This window comes from Ascaphus truei, chromosome 7, assembly GCF_040206685.1.
Source record: "Ascaphus truei isolate aAscTru1 chromosome 7, aAscTru1.hap1, whole genome shotgun sequence".
NCBI lineage: Eukaryota > Metazoa > Chordata > Amphibia > Anura > Ascaphidae > Ascaphus > Ascaphus truei.
This window is the reverse complement of record NC_134489.1, coordinates 73951873-73965786: the sequence shown is the minus strand read 5'-3', so window position 1 is coordinate 73965786 and position 13914 is coordinate 73951873. Positions and strand designations below refer to the sequence as shown.

Below are 13914 nucleotides of genomic sequence, written 5' to 3'. Positions count from 1 at the left end.
TCGCGTTAGAAATAATGTACAATTGTATGTATTGTACAATAAAGTATTTAAGATACCAATAATCGTGTTGTACTGTATTCATAAATACGAAAATTGGGAGCCACACTTGAATCGCGTTATAAGCAGATTCGCGTTGTAACGGATCGCGTTATAACGGGGTTAAGCTGTACTTTTAACACCTTTACCACCGGGATCACTATCACCAGACAGGACACAATAATGGAATAAACAAAAGTTTATTCTGGCAAGCCAGCAAACACACAAAATACATAAACACAGTGAAACATTCATCAACTGGGGTTCTGGGGACAATAAACTAGCCTCAACTAGGTGCAGGGGCCTGCTTCAGTAGGATTGCCCTGAATGGCTTCTTCCTCGGCTTCTCCGTCAAGCACAGTGCTATTTCAGACAAAGCACTTTTGAATCTCACGCCAGCTGTGTCTCAGATCAACTCCCAAACTGTTCTGGTTCCCTGATCGGCCGCCCTCCTTATATAGCCCTCGGTTGCTATAATTAACATGGAGCAGGGGCTGCCATCCAATCGGGACACGGATCGTGAGGTGGCAGCCAATCAGAGGACAAGAGCTCATCTGGCTTCGCACATCAAAGGAGGGGGCCGTCTTAAGCATCCTGGAGCGCCCACAGGGGAGTGAGATGCCGGCGAGTGGGAGATTAGAACTGGCCAATGGGAATCGTACCTCCAGGGCTGAGTCCCGGCAACGGTTCCCTTGGCCAGCCCCATACTCCCCGTGGAGTAGGCGCTGCAGTGTCTCGGGGAAACAATGGCTCTGCTCTGCCGAGAACCAGTTCCCCGAGCCTGCATCTCAGCCCTTCCCCGCTCCCCATTGTCCAGATCTTAAAGCCGCCGCCAGCCTCTGCCACAAGCCGGCATTTCTTCGCATGCAGCCCAGCTAAGTGAATTACTGGTGCGGCACACGAAGACATGCCAAAAACACAATGGACAATTTTCTGGCTTGCTAACTGTTTGGGGAACATACTAACAGAGGGAATAAAAGTGCCTTTCTTTATTATACCACCCCCTGTCCCACAAACATACAGTTTTCCCCTTCCAGATATCACACAGTGATCAGCTCTTTTCTGAATGGGGTCACACAAAACATTACAGTATATTCCAGCCAAATGAGCCTCACAGAGGCAGCCATTACCACGGTATTGGGGAAGCCAGCCAGGTTATGTGACGCTGGCTACCCCTACCATCACAAGCGTGTCCTATAATATCTATTATTAGTCCAAATAAAATAGTAGCACCTAATATTTAAGTACTTTATTTGCACTGGGATATATGCTAATAGGATATGCAAACTATATTTAAATGACTCCTATAAGCATATATCCCAAGGCACTCTCTATACCTATATTTCAGGGTCTGAGCGAATCGAAAGACAGGTGGAATGTGCAAATGGTGGCCACCGGCGGAATTGCATACATTTGCTCAAATGTCCTGAATATTTGTCTACAAATCAAATGTTGCCCCAAACTCTGCGAATAATTTGTGTATTGAAATTATGCACATTCGGCCACATCTAATTATCACCAGTTCAGAGCCCTTACAGCATTCACATGGACATCATGCCACAGTTATTTGCTTGTGCCTAAAGCTAATCGTGGCGCTATGAAAAGTAGCAATCGTGATTGGAACGGAAGGAGAGGGCTTCGTTCTCTGTTCCTGACACCCGGTGGGAGATCACATGACCTTGAATGCAAAGGGGTAAAGTCAACTTAAATAGAGAAACCAGAGAACAAACTTTTAAAAGGTGCTTTTTCCCCCAAAGTACTAGTCTTTCTTTTCACATTAGTTTTTGTATTTATTAAAGATAGGCTTAACATTAACAAGCTTATATTTTCTACTAGATTTTTTTCTCTATTACAATAGGGGTAGTTTTTCTTGTGAAGACAAGGTCAATATCCAATATAATTTACTTTAACATTTTTCTTCTAGCATTACTTTCTTTATGTCAATTATTGCAACAAAAGTATACCCCATATTTACCAAGTTGTGCTCTGCCATTTGACACCTGAGGCGCCTATACACTTGGATAGGCAGCAATGTCTCTTCAGGTGCCAGAAACTGTCCTTTGACAGCATCCTATAGTAAATATGGTCTGACATTCAATATATATGTATATATATATGTATATATATATAAAACAGCATTCCTTACCAGGCAGACCAGGAGATCCAGGACCACGCAGCAAGAAAAGAGACAGCACTCGTAGTAAAGTACTTTACTACGAGTGCTGTCTCTTTTCTTGATGCGTGGTCCTGGATCTCCTGGTCTGCCTGGTAAGGAATTCTGTTATATATCCTTTCCTATGGGATAAGCACCTACCTTTAATACTTATGTGAGTGCCATCTGTTTCTGTATAATATATACAGTGTTCGACAAACCTATACATTTGCTCGCCCCGGGCGAGTGGATTTAACCCCCAGGCGAGTAAATATTGGCCCAAGCAGCACACGTTTGGTACTAGGTGGCGAGTAGATTTTTTTGTGTGGCGAGTAGATTTTTTAGTGATTTGTCAACCACTGAATATATATATATATATATATATATATATATATATATATATATATATATATATATATATATATTTTGTTCCATGTCTTCCTATGCTTGCTCCATTCTGTTTCATACAGAAAAATGTCTGCCTTAAGATCTATTCACATCAGTAACCGCATATTTAATAACCTATTTGAATGCAACTACAACACACATCCCTGTGAAATGCTCAAAGAACTAGATTGGTCATCACTCGAGTCTAGGCGCAAAGTTCACCTTTCCTGTCTTGCCTTCAAATACTTTCTGGGCAAGCTACCCACCTATCTGAACATGCTCCTCACCCCTACCACATGCAGCACTTATCACCTGAGATCTGACTCCAAAAGACTGATCATGGTCCCAAGGCTCAACAAAGTATCCGGCCGTTCCTCCTTCTCTTACCGTGCACCCCAAAACTGGAACAACCTACCAGAGACTCTCACATCCACCACCAGTTTAAGTTCTTTCAAATCTAAGGCTGTCTCACATTTTAATCTGGTCTGTAACTGTTACATACGCCTATAATATACATTTTCTCTAACTGTGCATGCAATGTATTGTATATAATGTATACCCTGTTCATTTATGTAACTGTATTTGTAACCATGTATTATTTGTCATTAACTATGCCCAGGACATACTTGAAAATGAGAGGTAACTCTCAATGTATTACTTCCTGGTAAAAAACATTTTATAAATAAATAAATAAATAATATAAAGATCTGTTTCATCAAATTTTTATTTTAAAATAAATAAATAAAAACAACTTTATTATACAAACAAGAACCATGTACTTTGAGAAGTGGAACTTTACTGCCAGAATCTAGAAAACACTTTTATAAATAAATTGGGTCATTTTTGCACAGTTATTGATGTGCTTACAAATACTAACATTTAGTTATTTCTGGGACATCATGTGTACCATTAACAATGATGTATCCTAATCTACAATTACAGAATTAGCTTTGCCACAGTTCAATGTTGAATGATTCATTTGAGGAAGTGACTACTTTCGTGTAATGTCTTTAAGATCTGTTACTGTTATAAGGACTGTATTGCTCTTGGAATAGTTCAGCACAGAAACCAAATGTTGAAATCTGGGGCAAATATATGTTATTTCACTTGATCAGCAATAAGTTGCCACTGTTCAGATACTGTATATGTAATAGCTCATGCCTTTGGAGTACTTTCACCATACTATTTTTTTGTCTAGGAGCTGTGTGCTCTTTGCCACATAGGACGTGAGAGGTTAAATAACGCAGCATTCACACTTCATGAGAGAGCAATGAGCCAACAAATAACATGGAGAATTTATCAAGCTTGTTGGACTGTTTTCCACCTGACACGTCTATTATTAGGTTACGATGATCTATTATCTGTGAAGGAGGAGTGTCCTTCTTGTAACAGATTTGTCTTTGGGAAGAAATAGTAGACCCAAGCTTGAGGTCCATTGCCATCTAACTGATTGCGTCTTTGGACAAGTCGTTTTATTTTTCCTGTGGTTTCGGGAAGAAATAGACTGCAAGCCCTTTAGGTTGTGTATTTAGTGCAGCAATAATATAGTATGTATTCTTTCAGTTTTATGACTGGCCTGGGCACAATTCCTATCTATATAGGGATGTTCATTTTAACGTTGGTATAATTGGGGTTTAAAAAAAAGTTCGAGTTAGAAAGTTAGAGAAAAAAGAAGGATTATATTATTAGAGGATAAGCATGGATATCTATGTATGTATGTATATGTATATTTATATAGTGCCATCCAGGTACAAAGTGCTTTACAGCAGTAATGCACGGGACATAATATTAGAACACAATGGGAATAAGCGCGTCAAACATAAAAGTAACAATAGGAAAAGGAGTCCCTGTCCTGAAGAGCTTACAATCCAAGTATTAGTATTTACCCATTTATGACAATAATAATAATAACATGTTCTTGTATAGCGCTGCTAGTTTTATGTAGCGCTTTACAGAGACATTTTGCAGGCACAAGTCCCTGCCCCGTGGAGCTTACAATTTATGTTTTTGGTGTCTGAGGCACAGGGAGATAAAGTGACTTGCCCAAGGTCACAAGGAGCCGACACCGGGAATTGAACCAGGCTCCCCTGCTTCAAACTCTCAGTGCCAGTCGGTGTCTTTGCTCACTGAGCCACTCACTCTCCCTATACACCTTAATTTATTGACCCACGAAAATACCACTCACACAGAAGTAGTGCTGAAATATTTCATATGGATATGTCAACATGCAAAAAAAAGTATAACATTCCTAATATACTTAGAACATATGATGGAGAGAGTACTACAAAGAGTAAGAAAAGATGAAATGGAAAAGTGTACGCGATCGTCTCTGACATATGTTGTAAGCAATTGAGGATTTTCTAACTGAAAAATACAATCTATTGTAAATTTCATGAGGCTATTTGCTTACTGTTCTGTTCTCAGCCAGTACGGCTGCCATGGTAAAAAAACAAAAACAAATATAAATAAAGATAATTACTGATGGGGTGTTGTCAAAGTGATAATCTTCTTGTGGCAGTGAATCCTGAATAATTCAATACACTGCAGGAAAAGTTAAAGTCTTGAAGTGCATTTACTGCCAGGTAATGGATAGTTTGAAGGATACAGTATATTTCTGTTACTGGTTAAATATGTATGTTTGCTTAACAGTTTCATGTAAATGTGTACTTTTTTTGCTTTGTTGTGTCACATTCTGGTGTGTAATATACAATAAACTGGGAACCCTTGTAGATTTGTTTAATAAGAATACTATATACTTATCTTTATCCTTAGTGCCCTATAGACTAGTTTTTTTGTTAGCTGTTCCTTCTAACTTCCACCTGCTAAAATAAATACTGTAATTTCTCTTATATATTTAGTACTATGTAAGTCCATTCTAGGGAAATATTGTTGTGATATTTCCCACAAGTGGAATAATTTGAGTTTAATAAAAAAAAAAAAACAGTTGCACTGCTATAAACACTAATGTGTGGAGGTAAATGTCTATTTCATTAGATACCCAACGGATAATAGATGCAGTATAATAAAAACATAATCAGTGTTCTCGAACTCTAAAATTGTAATAAGACTATTCACAGAAAATTTCTAAACATGTTCTCCAACTGAAGTGGTTCTCCAGCAATGGAATTTTAGTAATAGAAAATGTGTAACATATATTTAATTCACTATTTTCAAATCTAGAGTAATAACATCATTGTGTTACTCCTAATGAATTTCATCACTTTTTACCACCTCATCATAGGCCACAATATGAGCCAAGGGTAGCAAATGCAGGGATTTTATTAGTTAGTCTATAAAACAGAATACATTTATAGTAGCACTGTAAAAGCAGAGCTCATCTTAATATAATCTAAATTATTTTCTGCGAAATGGCTCAAAAACACTTCTTTTTCAAGACTCGAATTTAAAATAATAATAATATATATATATATATATATATATATATATATATATATCTATAAATAGTCAGTGAATGTTACTTTATAACCCGTCTCATTTTCCCTCTCCTCTTCCACACACAGGCACATATGAAGGTGCCTAGATAAATCAAACACTTGTGAACATCAACCTTCTAAATCTCAAAATACTCCACAATGGGTCTTCTGGGAGTTGTGTCATTGTCTAATCAAATTCTCTGGGCAATATATAAAATTCAGATAAATCATTGCCACTGGATTATCTACCTTTGCCTCCCATTTATTTGGTTACGCAATTGAAATTCAATCAAAGCCTGTTACAATGGAATAACACACTGACTACCAGTCAACCATAAAGAAATATTCTCCAAATTAATCTTAAAATGGACATTGTTGGAACCTGAACGGATTAGTGAATGGATTAGAATAGCTGTCGGGTAAAGAAGGGGATTGGCGAGTAATCCTTTCTGGAACAACAAAAGGTAGGGATTTTTTTAAAGATATTCCATGGATTAGCAACAATTTAAAATCTTTAAATAATTACCATATGAGTTAACTAACTAGCATGATTACATCATATTCATAGGCACACCAGTGCTGCAAAGCATCATTAACATAGTTTTATTGTTATGAGCGATCTCTGCATTTTAATTAATCAAGTTTATAGTGGATACATAATACTTAATATTCCACGTTTATTGGTTACTACGCCTGGTAGTCATTTGATATTCTTGCCGTAGCTCTGTAAAGAAGTGTAGCAAAATGTTGAAAACGTAAAGGTCAAAAACACGTTTCTACCATGAAAATAAATGCATGATAATGACATAATTTTTTTCAGCTCATCAGGTTCTTTGCTAAGTGCCTCGGTTATTGCCAGATCAGTAGTGTATAACAAAGAAGTGCTTTCTGTGGGCTGCTTCATTAGCCTGCCCTGTAGGACCTCACCTCTAGACCTTTAACTAATCTGTTGGCCAGCTCAATAGTCTTGTTAGTTCTATTCACTTCTTCTTGACAGCGGATTTTCTCAGCTGTAGCTCTTTCGAATGCAGTTGTAAAGACAGCCAGGTTTGTGTCTAGTTCCTTTAAATGAAAACATTGAACATCAATATAAGAAACTAAATGAACAAGGAAAATTATCACCGCTGTCCTATTGTACAGTATATTGTTGGAACATTAATTGTACAGCATCCTAAATATGTACACTCTTTATTTTTTAACCCAACGTCAATAATACCATCAGCAAAAGTTACGGCAGCAAAACAAGAATGAATTAAAAAAAATTACCACCATTAATTTTTTTTTTTTAAATCTGAAAAAAAAATCTTAAATTCTTTAGCCAGAGTAGTGTAGACGTGGATGTTTTCCACCTAAGACAAGTAAACATGTAAATTTGACAATGCCTAGGAGATACATTTTTTTTAATGTAATCAATGTTCTAACTGTGGGAGATGTTTAAACTACAGTTGGGAGGAGGGAGGAATTGCAACACATACTCTGGCAGAGAAGTGGTTAAGTATACCTGCCAGTTAAAATCATTAACTACGCCTAAGAATTGCGATAAGTAGATTAAAAAGGAAGAGAAAAAAAATAGCTCTCTCTGTTTTCTCTAATAACAAATCTGTCCCTTCCCTTACACTTTGTGCATAATAATGTGATTAATGTCAAATAAAATGAAGTGAGAACATCTCCCATTTTTTAAAGTATTGCCCTTTTCAAAACAAGGGGAAATACAGCACAGTTTCAGTGCCACCGTGATCAAACAGTGTCACATCGCTATGGCAATTGTTGCCCAAGCCTGGAATACAGAGCAGCTTTAATTGTACAACGCAGTATTGCTGGTGCATGTCAATCAGAACCTATGAATTGAGAAAAATTTGCTCTGTTCATTCTGTTAAATGATGTACCCAATTAAACCTGTTAGAATTCATGATCTTCAGTCAAGGTTAAATGAAAGTAGTTACTCCTGTCAGCTAGGTGATTAAATGCTGCCTACATCAGGCACATTTATGTGCAAAATTAAAATTTTGGTACAAAGCATGAATCTTTATGCATGCCCCGTTAATTATCGTGCCGTTGTTCTACCTATTAAATGCCTGTTGCATTTCTTCTTCATCATCAGCTCCCTTTCAAAACTTATTTCATAGTTCACGTTAAAGTAAAATTCAATTTTAAATAAATTGATTCGCCGAGGAAAACGAGCTAAATGCAGGCATTTGTCTGATGATGTGTTATCGACTATGATAGCAATTAACTCACTTTGATGAATGTAAATCATTTTTCTGTCTTAAAGCAGCAATCCTAGTGGCAGCTAATCTTTTGGGTTGTTTTTTTTATTATTATTTTTAAACTGGTTGGAATCAGGGGTTACTCCAGAGCTGCAGTCGTATTTTCAGTCCGGGGGTTCCTAAAATGCTCACTGATGAAGTTACTGGCGTCCCTGCCCCATCAGAAACAAAATAGTCACAAGTCCCACAAGCCACTAGGAAACCGCGAGGTCATCCACGGCAGCTTCCTATTGGATGGCCATTTCACTTATCATCCGAGATCTGAATCCAAAAGACTGTTCATGGTCCCAAGGCTCAACACGTTATTCGGCAGCTCCTCCTTCCCTTACCATGCACCCCAAAACTGGAACTACCTACCGGAGACTCTCACATCCACCACCAGTTTAAGTTCTTTCAAAACTAAGGCTGTCTCACATTTTAATCTGGTCTGTAACTGTTACATAAGCCTATAATATATATTATCTCTAACTGTGCATGCAATGTATTGTATATAATGTATACCCTGTTCATTTATGTAACTGTATTTGTAACCATGCATTATTTGTCATTTTAATTCTATGCCCAGGACATACTTGAAAACGAGAGATAACTCTCAATGTATTACTTCCTGGTAAAACATTTTATAAATAAATAAAATAAATAAATTCCCTTGAGAAACTAGGAAGTAATGCCAGTAACTTCACTGATAAGTACATCAGGAAACGGGGTATCCCTGGACCGGAAAATAACACGGTTGTGCTCTGGGAGATCCTCCGGTTCCAATCCTGTGAAAAATATATCTAGAAATGTGTGGCGGATTGGCGGCTTTAACTCTTTCAATACCTGAAGGTCGGTAATACATTTTGTCGCAATGTTAGTCACACAAACCCGCAAATGGATTACTGCCCAAATCCTGATATAATGTACAGCAAGCATGTCAAACTCAAAGGCCAACATGGGCCAAATAAACAAGGTTTAAGTTTAGGTGGGCCGCAAAAAAACAAAAACTTAAATTTTCATAGAAACGTAGGTTTATTTCGAAAAGTACAGTATATATATAAAAAAAAGACCAACGATAAAATTAATGTTTTCTTCCTGACACTTGGCATCTCTGAGTCTCTCTCCCTCTCTCTCCGACTCACTCTCTCTCCGACTCACTCTCTCTCCGACTCACTCTCTCTCCGACTCACTCTCTCTCCGACTCTCTCTCTCTCCGACTCTCTCTCTCTCCGACTCTCTCTCTCTGACTCTTCCTCCCTCCCTCTCCCTCTCCGACTCTCCCTCCCTGTCTCTCCGACTCACTCTCCGACTCTCTCTCCCTCCCTCTCTCTCTCCCTCTCTCTCTCCCTCTCTCTCTGACTCTCCCTCCCTCCGACTCTCCCTCTCTCTCTCCGACTCTCCCTCCCTCCCTCTGACTCTCCCTCTCTCTCTCCGACTCTCCCTCCCTCCGACTCTCTCTCTCTCTCTCCGACTCTCTCTCTCTCTCCGACTCTCTCTCCGACTCTCTCTCCGACTCTCTCTCTGACTCTCTCCCTCCCTCTCTCCCTCCCTCTCCCTCTCTCCCTCCCTCTCCCTCCCTGCCTCTCTCCCTCTCTGACCGACTCTCCCTCCGACTCTCCCTCTGACTCTCCCTCCGACTCTCCCTCCGACTCTCCGACCCTCCCTCCGACTCTCTGACTCTCCCTCCCTCTGACTTTCCCTCCCTCTGACTCTCTCTCCCTCTGACTCTCCCTCCCTCTGACTCTCCCTCCCTCTGACTCTCCCTCCCTCTGACTCTCCCTCCCTCTGACTCTCCCTCCCTCTGACTCTCCCTCCCTCTGACTCTCCCTCCCTCTGACTCTCCCTCCCTCTGACTCTCCCTCCCTCTGACTCTCCCTCCCTCTGACTCTCACTCTCCCTGACTCTCACTCTCCCTGACTCTCACTCTCCCTGACATTAACACTCTTTCTCTGACTCTGACTCCCCCTCTCTCAGACACACACACACTCTCTCTCTCTCTGACACACACACACTCTCTCTCTCTCTCTCAGACACACTCTCTCTCTCTCAGACACACTCTCAGACACACTCTCAGACACACTCTCAGACACACTCTCTCTCTCTCTCAGACACACTCTCAGACACACTCAGACACACTCAGACACACTCTCTCTCTCTCTCAGACACACTCTCTCTCAGACACTCTCTCTCAGACACTCTCTCTCTCTCTCTCTCTCTCTCTCAGACACACACACACTCTCTCTCTCTCTCAGACACACACACACTCTCTCTCTCTCTCTCTCTCTCTCTCAGACACACACTCTCTCTCTCTCTCTCAGACACACACACTCTCTCTCTCAGACACACTCTCAGACACACTCCCTCTCTCTCAGACACTCTCTCTCTCTCTCAGACACTCTCTCTCTCTCAGACACTCTCTCTCTCTCTCTCTCTCTCAGACACACTCTCTCTCTCAGACACACACTCTCTCTCTCTCAGACACTCTCTCTCTCAGACACTCTCTCTCTCTCAGACACTCTCTCTCACTCTCTCTCTCTCAGACACACTCTCTCTTTCAGACACACACTCTCTCTCTCAGACACACTCTCTCTCTCTCTCTCAGACACACTCTCTCTCTCAGACACTCTCTCTCAGACACTCTCTCTCTCAGACACTCTCTCTCTCTCAGACACTCTCTCTCTCTCTCAGACACACACACACTCTCTCTCTCTCTCTCTCTCTCAGACACACACACACACTCTCTCTCTCTCTCTCTCTCAGACACACACACTCTCTCTCTCTCTCTCTCTCTCTCTCTCTCTCTCAGACACACACACTCTCTCTCAGACACACACACTCTCTCTCAGACACTCTCAGACACACTCCCTCTCTCTCAGACACTCTCTCTCTCTCAGACACACTCTCTCTCTCTCAGACACACTCTCTCTCTCTGACACACTCTCTCTCTCAGACACACTCTCTCTCTCTCAGACACACTCTCTCTCTCTCAGACACACTCTCTCTCTCAGACACTCTCTCTCTCTCTCAGACACTCTCTCTCTCAGACACACTCTCTCTCAGACACACTCTCTCTCTCTCTCTCTCTCAGACACACTCTCTCTCTCTCTGACACACACTCTCTCTCTCTCAGACACACACCCTCTCTCTCAGACACACTCTCTCTCTCAGACACACTCTCTCTCTCTCAGACACACTCTCTCTCTCTCAGACACACTCTCTCTCTCAGACACACTCTCTTTCTCAGACACACTCTCTCTCTCAGACACTCTCTCTCTCTCTCAGACACTCTCTCTCTCTCTCTCTCTCTCTCTCTCTCAGACACACTCTCTCTCAGACACTCTCTCTCTCTCAGACACACTCTCTCTCTCTCTCTCTCTCTCAGACACACTCTCTCTCTCAGACACACACACTCTCTCTCTCAGACACACACCCTCTCTCTCAGACACACTCTCTCTCTCAGACACACTCTCTCTCTCTCAGACACACTCTCTCTCTCAGACACACTCTCTTTCTCAGACACACTCTCTCTCTCAGACACTCTCTCTCTCTCTCAGACACTCTCTCTCTCTCTCTCTCTCTCTCTCTCTCAGACACACTCTCTCTCAGACACTCTCTCTCTCTCAGACACACCCTCTCTCTCTCTCTCTCTCTCTCAGACACACTCTCTCTCTCAGACACACACACTCTCTCTCTCAGACACACACACTCTCTCTCAGACACACTCTCTCTCTCAGACACACTCTCTATCTCTCAGACACACTCTCTCTCTCAGACACACTCTCTTTCTCAGACACACTCTCTCTCTCAGACACACTCTCTCTCTCAGACACTCTCTCTCTCTCAGACACTCTCTCTCTCTCTCTCTCTCTCAGACACACTCTCTCTCAGACACTCTCTCTCTCTCAGACACACTCTCTCTCTCTCTCTCTCAGACACACTCTCTCTCTCAGACACACACTCTCTCTCTCTCAGACACACACACTCTCTCTCTCTCAGACACACTCTCTCTCTCAGACACTCTCTCTCTCTCTCTCTCTCTCAGACACACTCTCTCTCTCTCAGACACACTCTCTCTCTCAGACACACTCTCTCTCTCTCTCTCTCTCTCAGACACTCTCTCTTTCTCAGACACACTCTCTCTCTCAGACACTCTCTCTCTCTCAGACACACTCTCTCTCTCTCAGACACACTCTCTCTCTCTCAGACACACTCTCTCTCTCTCAGACACACACTCTCTCTCTCAGACACACTCTCTCTCTCTCAGACACACTCTCTCTCTCAGACACTCTCTCTCTCTCAGACACACTCACTCTCTCTCTCTCTCAGACACACTCTCTCTCTGACACACACTCTCTCTCTCAGACACTCTCTCTCTCCCTCTGACTCTCGCTCCCTCTGACTCTCCCTCCGACTCTCACTCTCCCTGACTCTCACTCTCCCTGACTCTCACTCTCCCTGACTCTCACTCTCCCTGACTCTCACTCTCCCTGACTCTCACTCTCCCTGACTCTCACTCTCCCTGACTCTCACTCTCCCTGACCTCTCACTCTCCCTGACATTAACACTCTTTCTCTGACTCTGACTCCCCTCTCCGACTCTCTCTCTCTCAGACACACACACACTCTCTCTCTCTCTGACACACACACACTCTCTCTCTCTCTCAGACACACTCTCTCTCTCTCTCAGACACACTCTCAGACACACTCTCTCTCTCTCTCTCAGACACACTCTCTCTCAGACACTCTCTCTCAGACACTCTCTCTCTCTCTCTCTCTCTCTGACACACACACACTCTCTCTCTCTCTCTCTCTCTCTCTCTCTCAGACACACACTCTCTCTCTCTCTCTCAGACACTCTCTCTCTCAGACACTCTCTCTCTCTCAGACACACACACACTCTCTCTCTCTCAGACACACACACTCTCTCTCAGACACACACACTCTCTCTCTCTCTCAGACACACTCTCTCTCTCTCTCTCTCTCTCTCTCAGACACACTCTCTCTCTCTCTGACACACTCTCTCTCTCAGACACACACTCTCTCTCTCTCAGACACTCTCTCTCTTAGACACACTCTCTCTCTCAGACACACTCTCTCTCTCTCTCTCTCTGACACACTCTCTCTTTCAGACACACACTCTCTCTCTCTCAGACACACTCTCTCTCTCTCTGACATACTCTCTCTCTCAGACACTCTCTCTCTCAGACACTCTCTCTCTCTCTCTCAGACACTCTCTCTCTCTCTCAGACACTCTCTCTCAGACACTCTCTCTCTCTCAGACACACACACACTCTCTCTCTCTCTCTCTCTCTCTCTCTCTCTCTCTCTCAGACACACACACACACACTCTCTCTCTCTCAGACACACACACACACTCTCTCTCTCTCTCTCAGACACACACACTCTCTCTCTCTCAGACACACACACTCTCTCTCTCTCTCAGACACACTCTCAGACACACTCCCTCTCTCTCAGACACTCTCTCTCTCAGACACACTCTCTCTCTCTCAGACACACTCTCTCTCTCTCTCAGACACACTCTCTCTCAGACACACTCTCTCTCAGACACACTCTCTCTCAGACACACTCTCTCTCAGACACACTCTCTCTCAGACACACTCTCTCTCAGACACACTCTCTCAGACACACTCTCTCTCTCA

The 13914-nt window shown here is 42.2% G+C and overlaps 1 protein-coding gene across 1 annotated transcript in view; it reads right to left on the bottom strand.

Annotated features, from left to right (window-relative positions):
- LOC142499998 (dynein axonemal heavy chain 11-like) overlaps positions 1–13914 on the bottom strand; it is a 362984-nt gene that overhangs the window by 90384 nt on the left and 258686 nt on the right. Inside the window, exon 58 of the mRNA XM_075610053.1 lies at positions 6937–7071. Coding sequence (XP_075466168.1) covers positions 6937–7071 — 135 coding nt within the window. The remainder of the gene's footprint in view (positions 1–6936; positions 7072–13914) is intronic.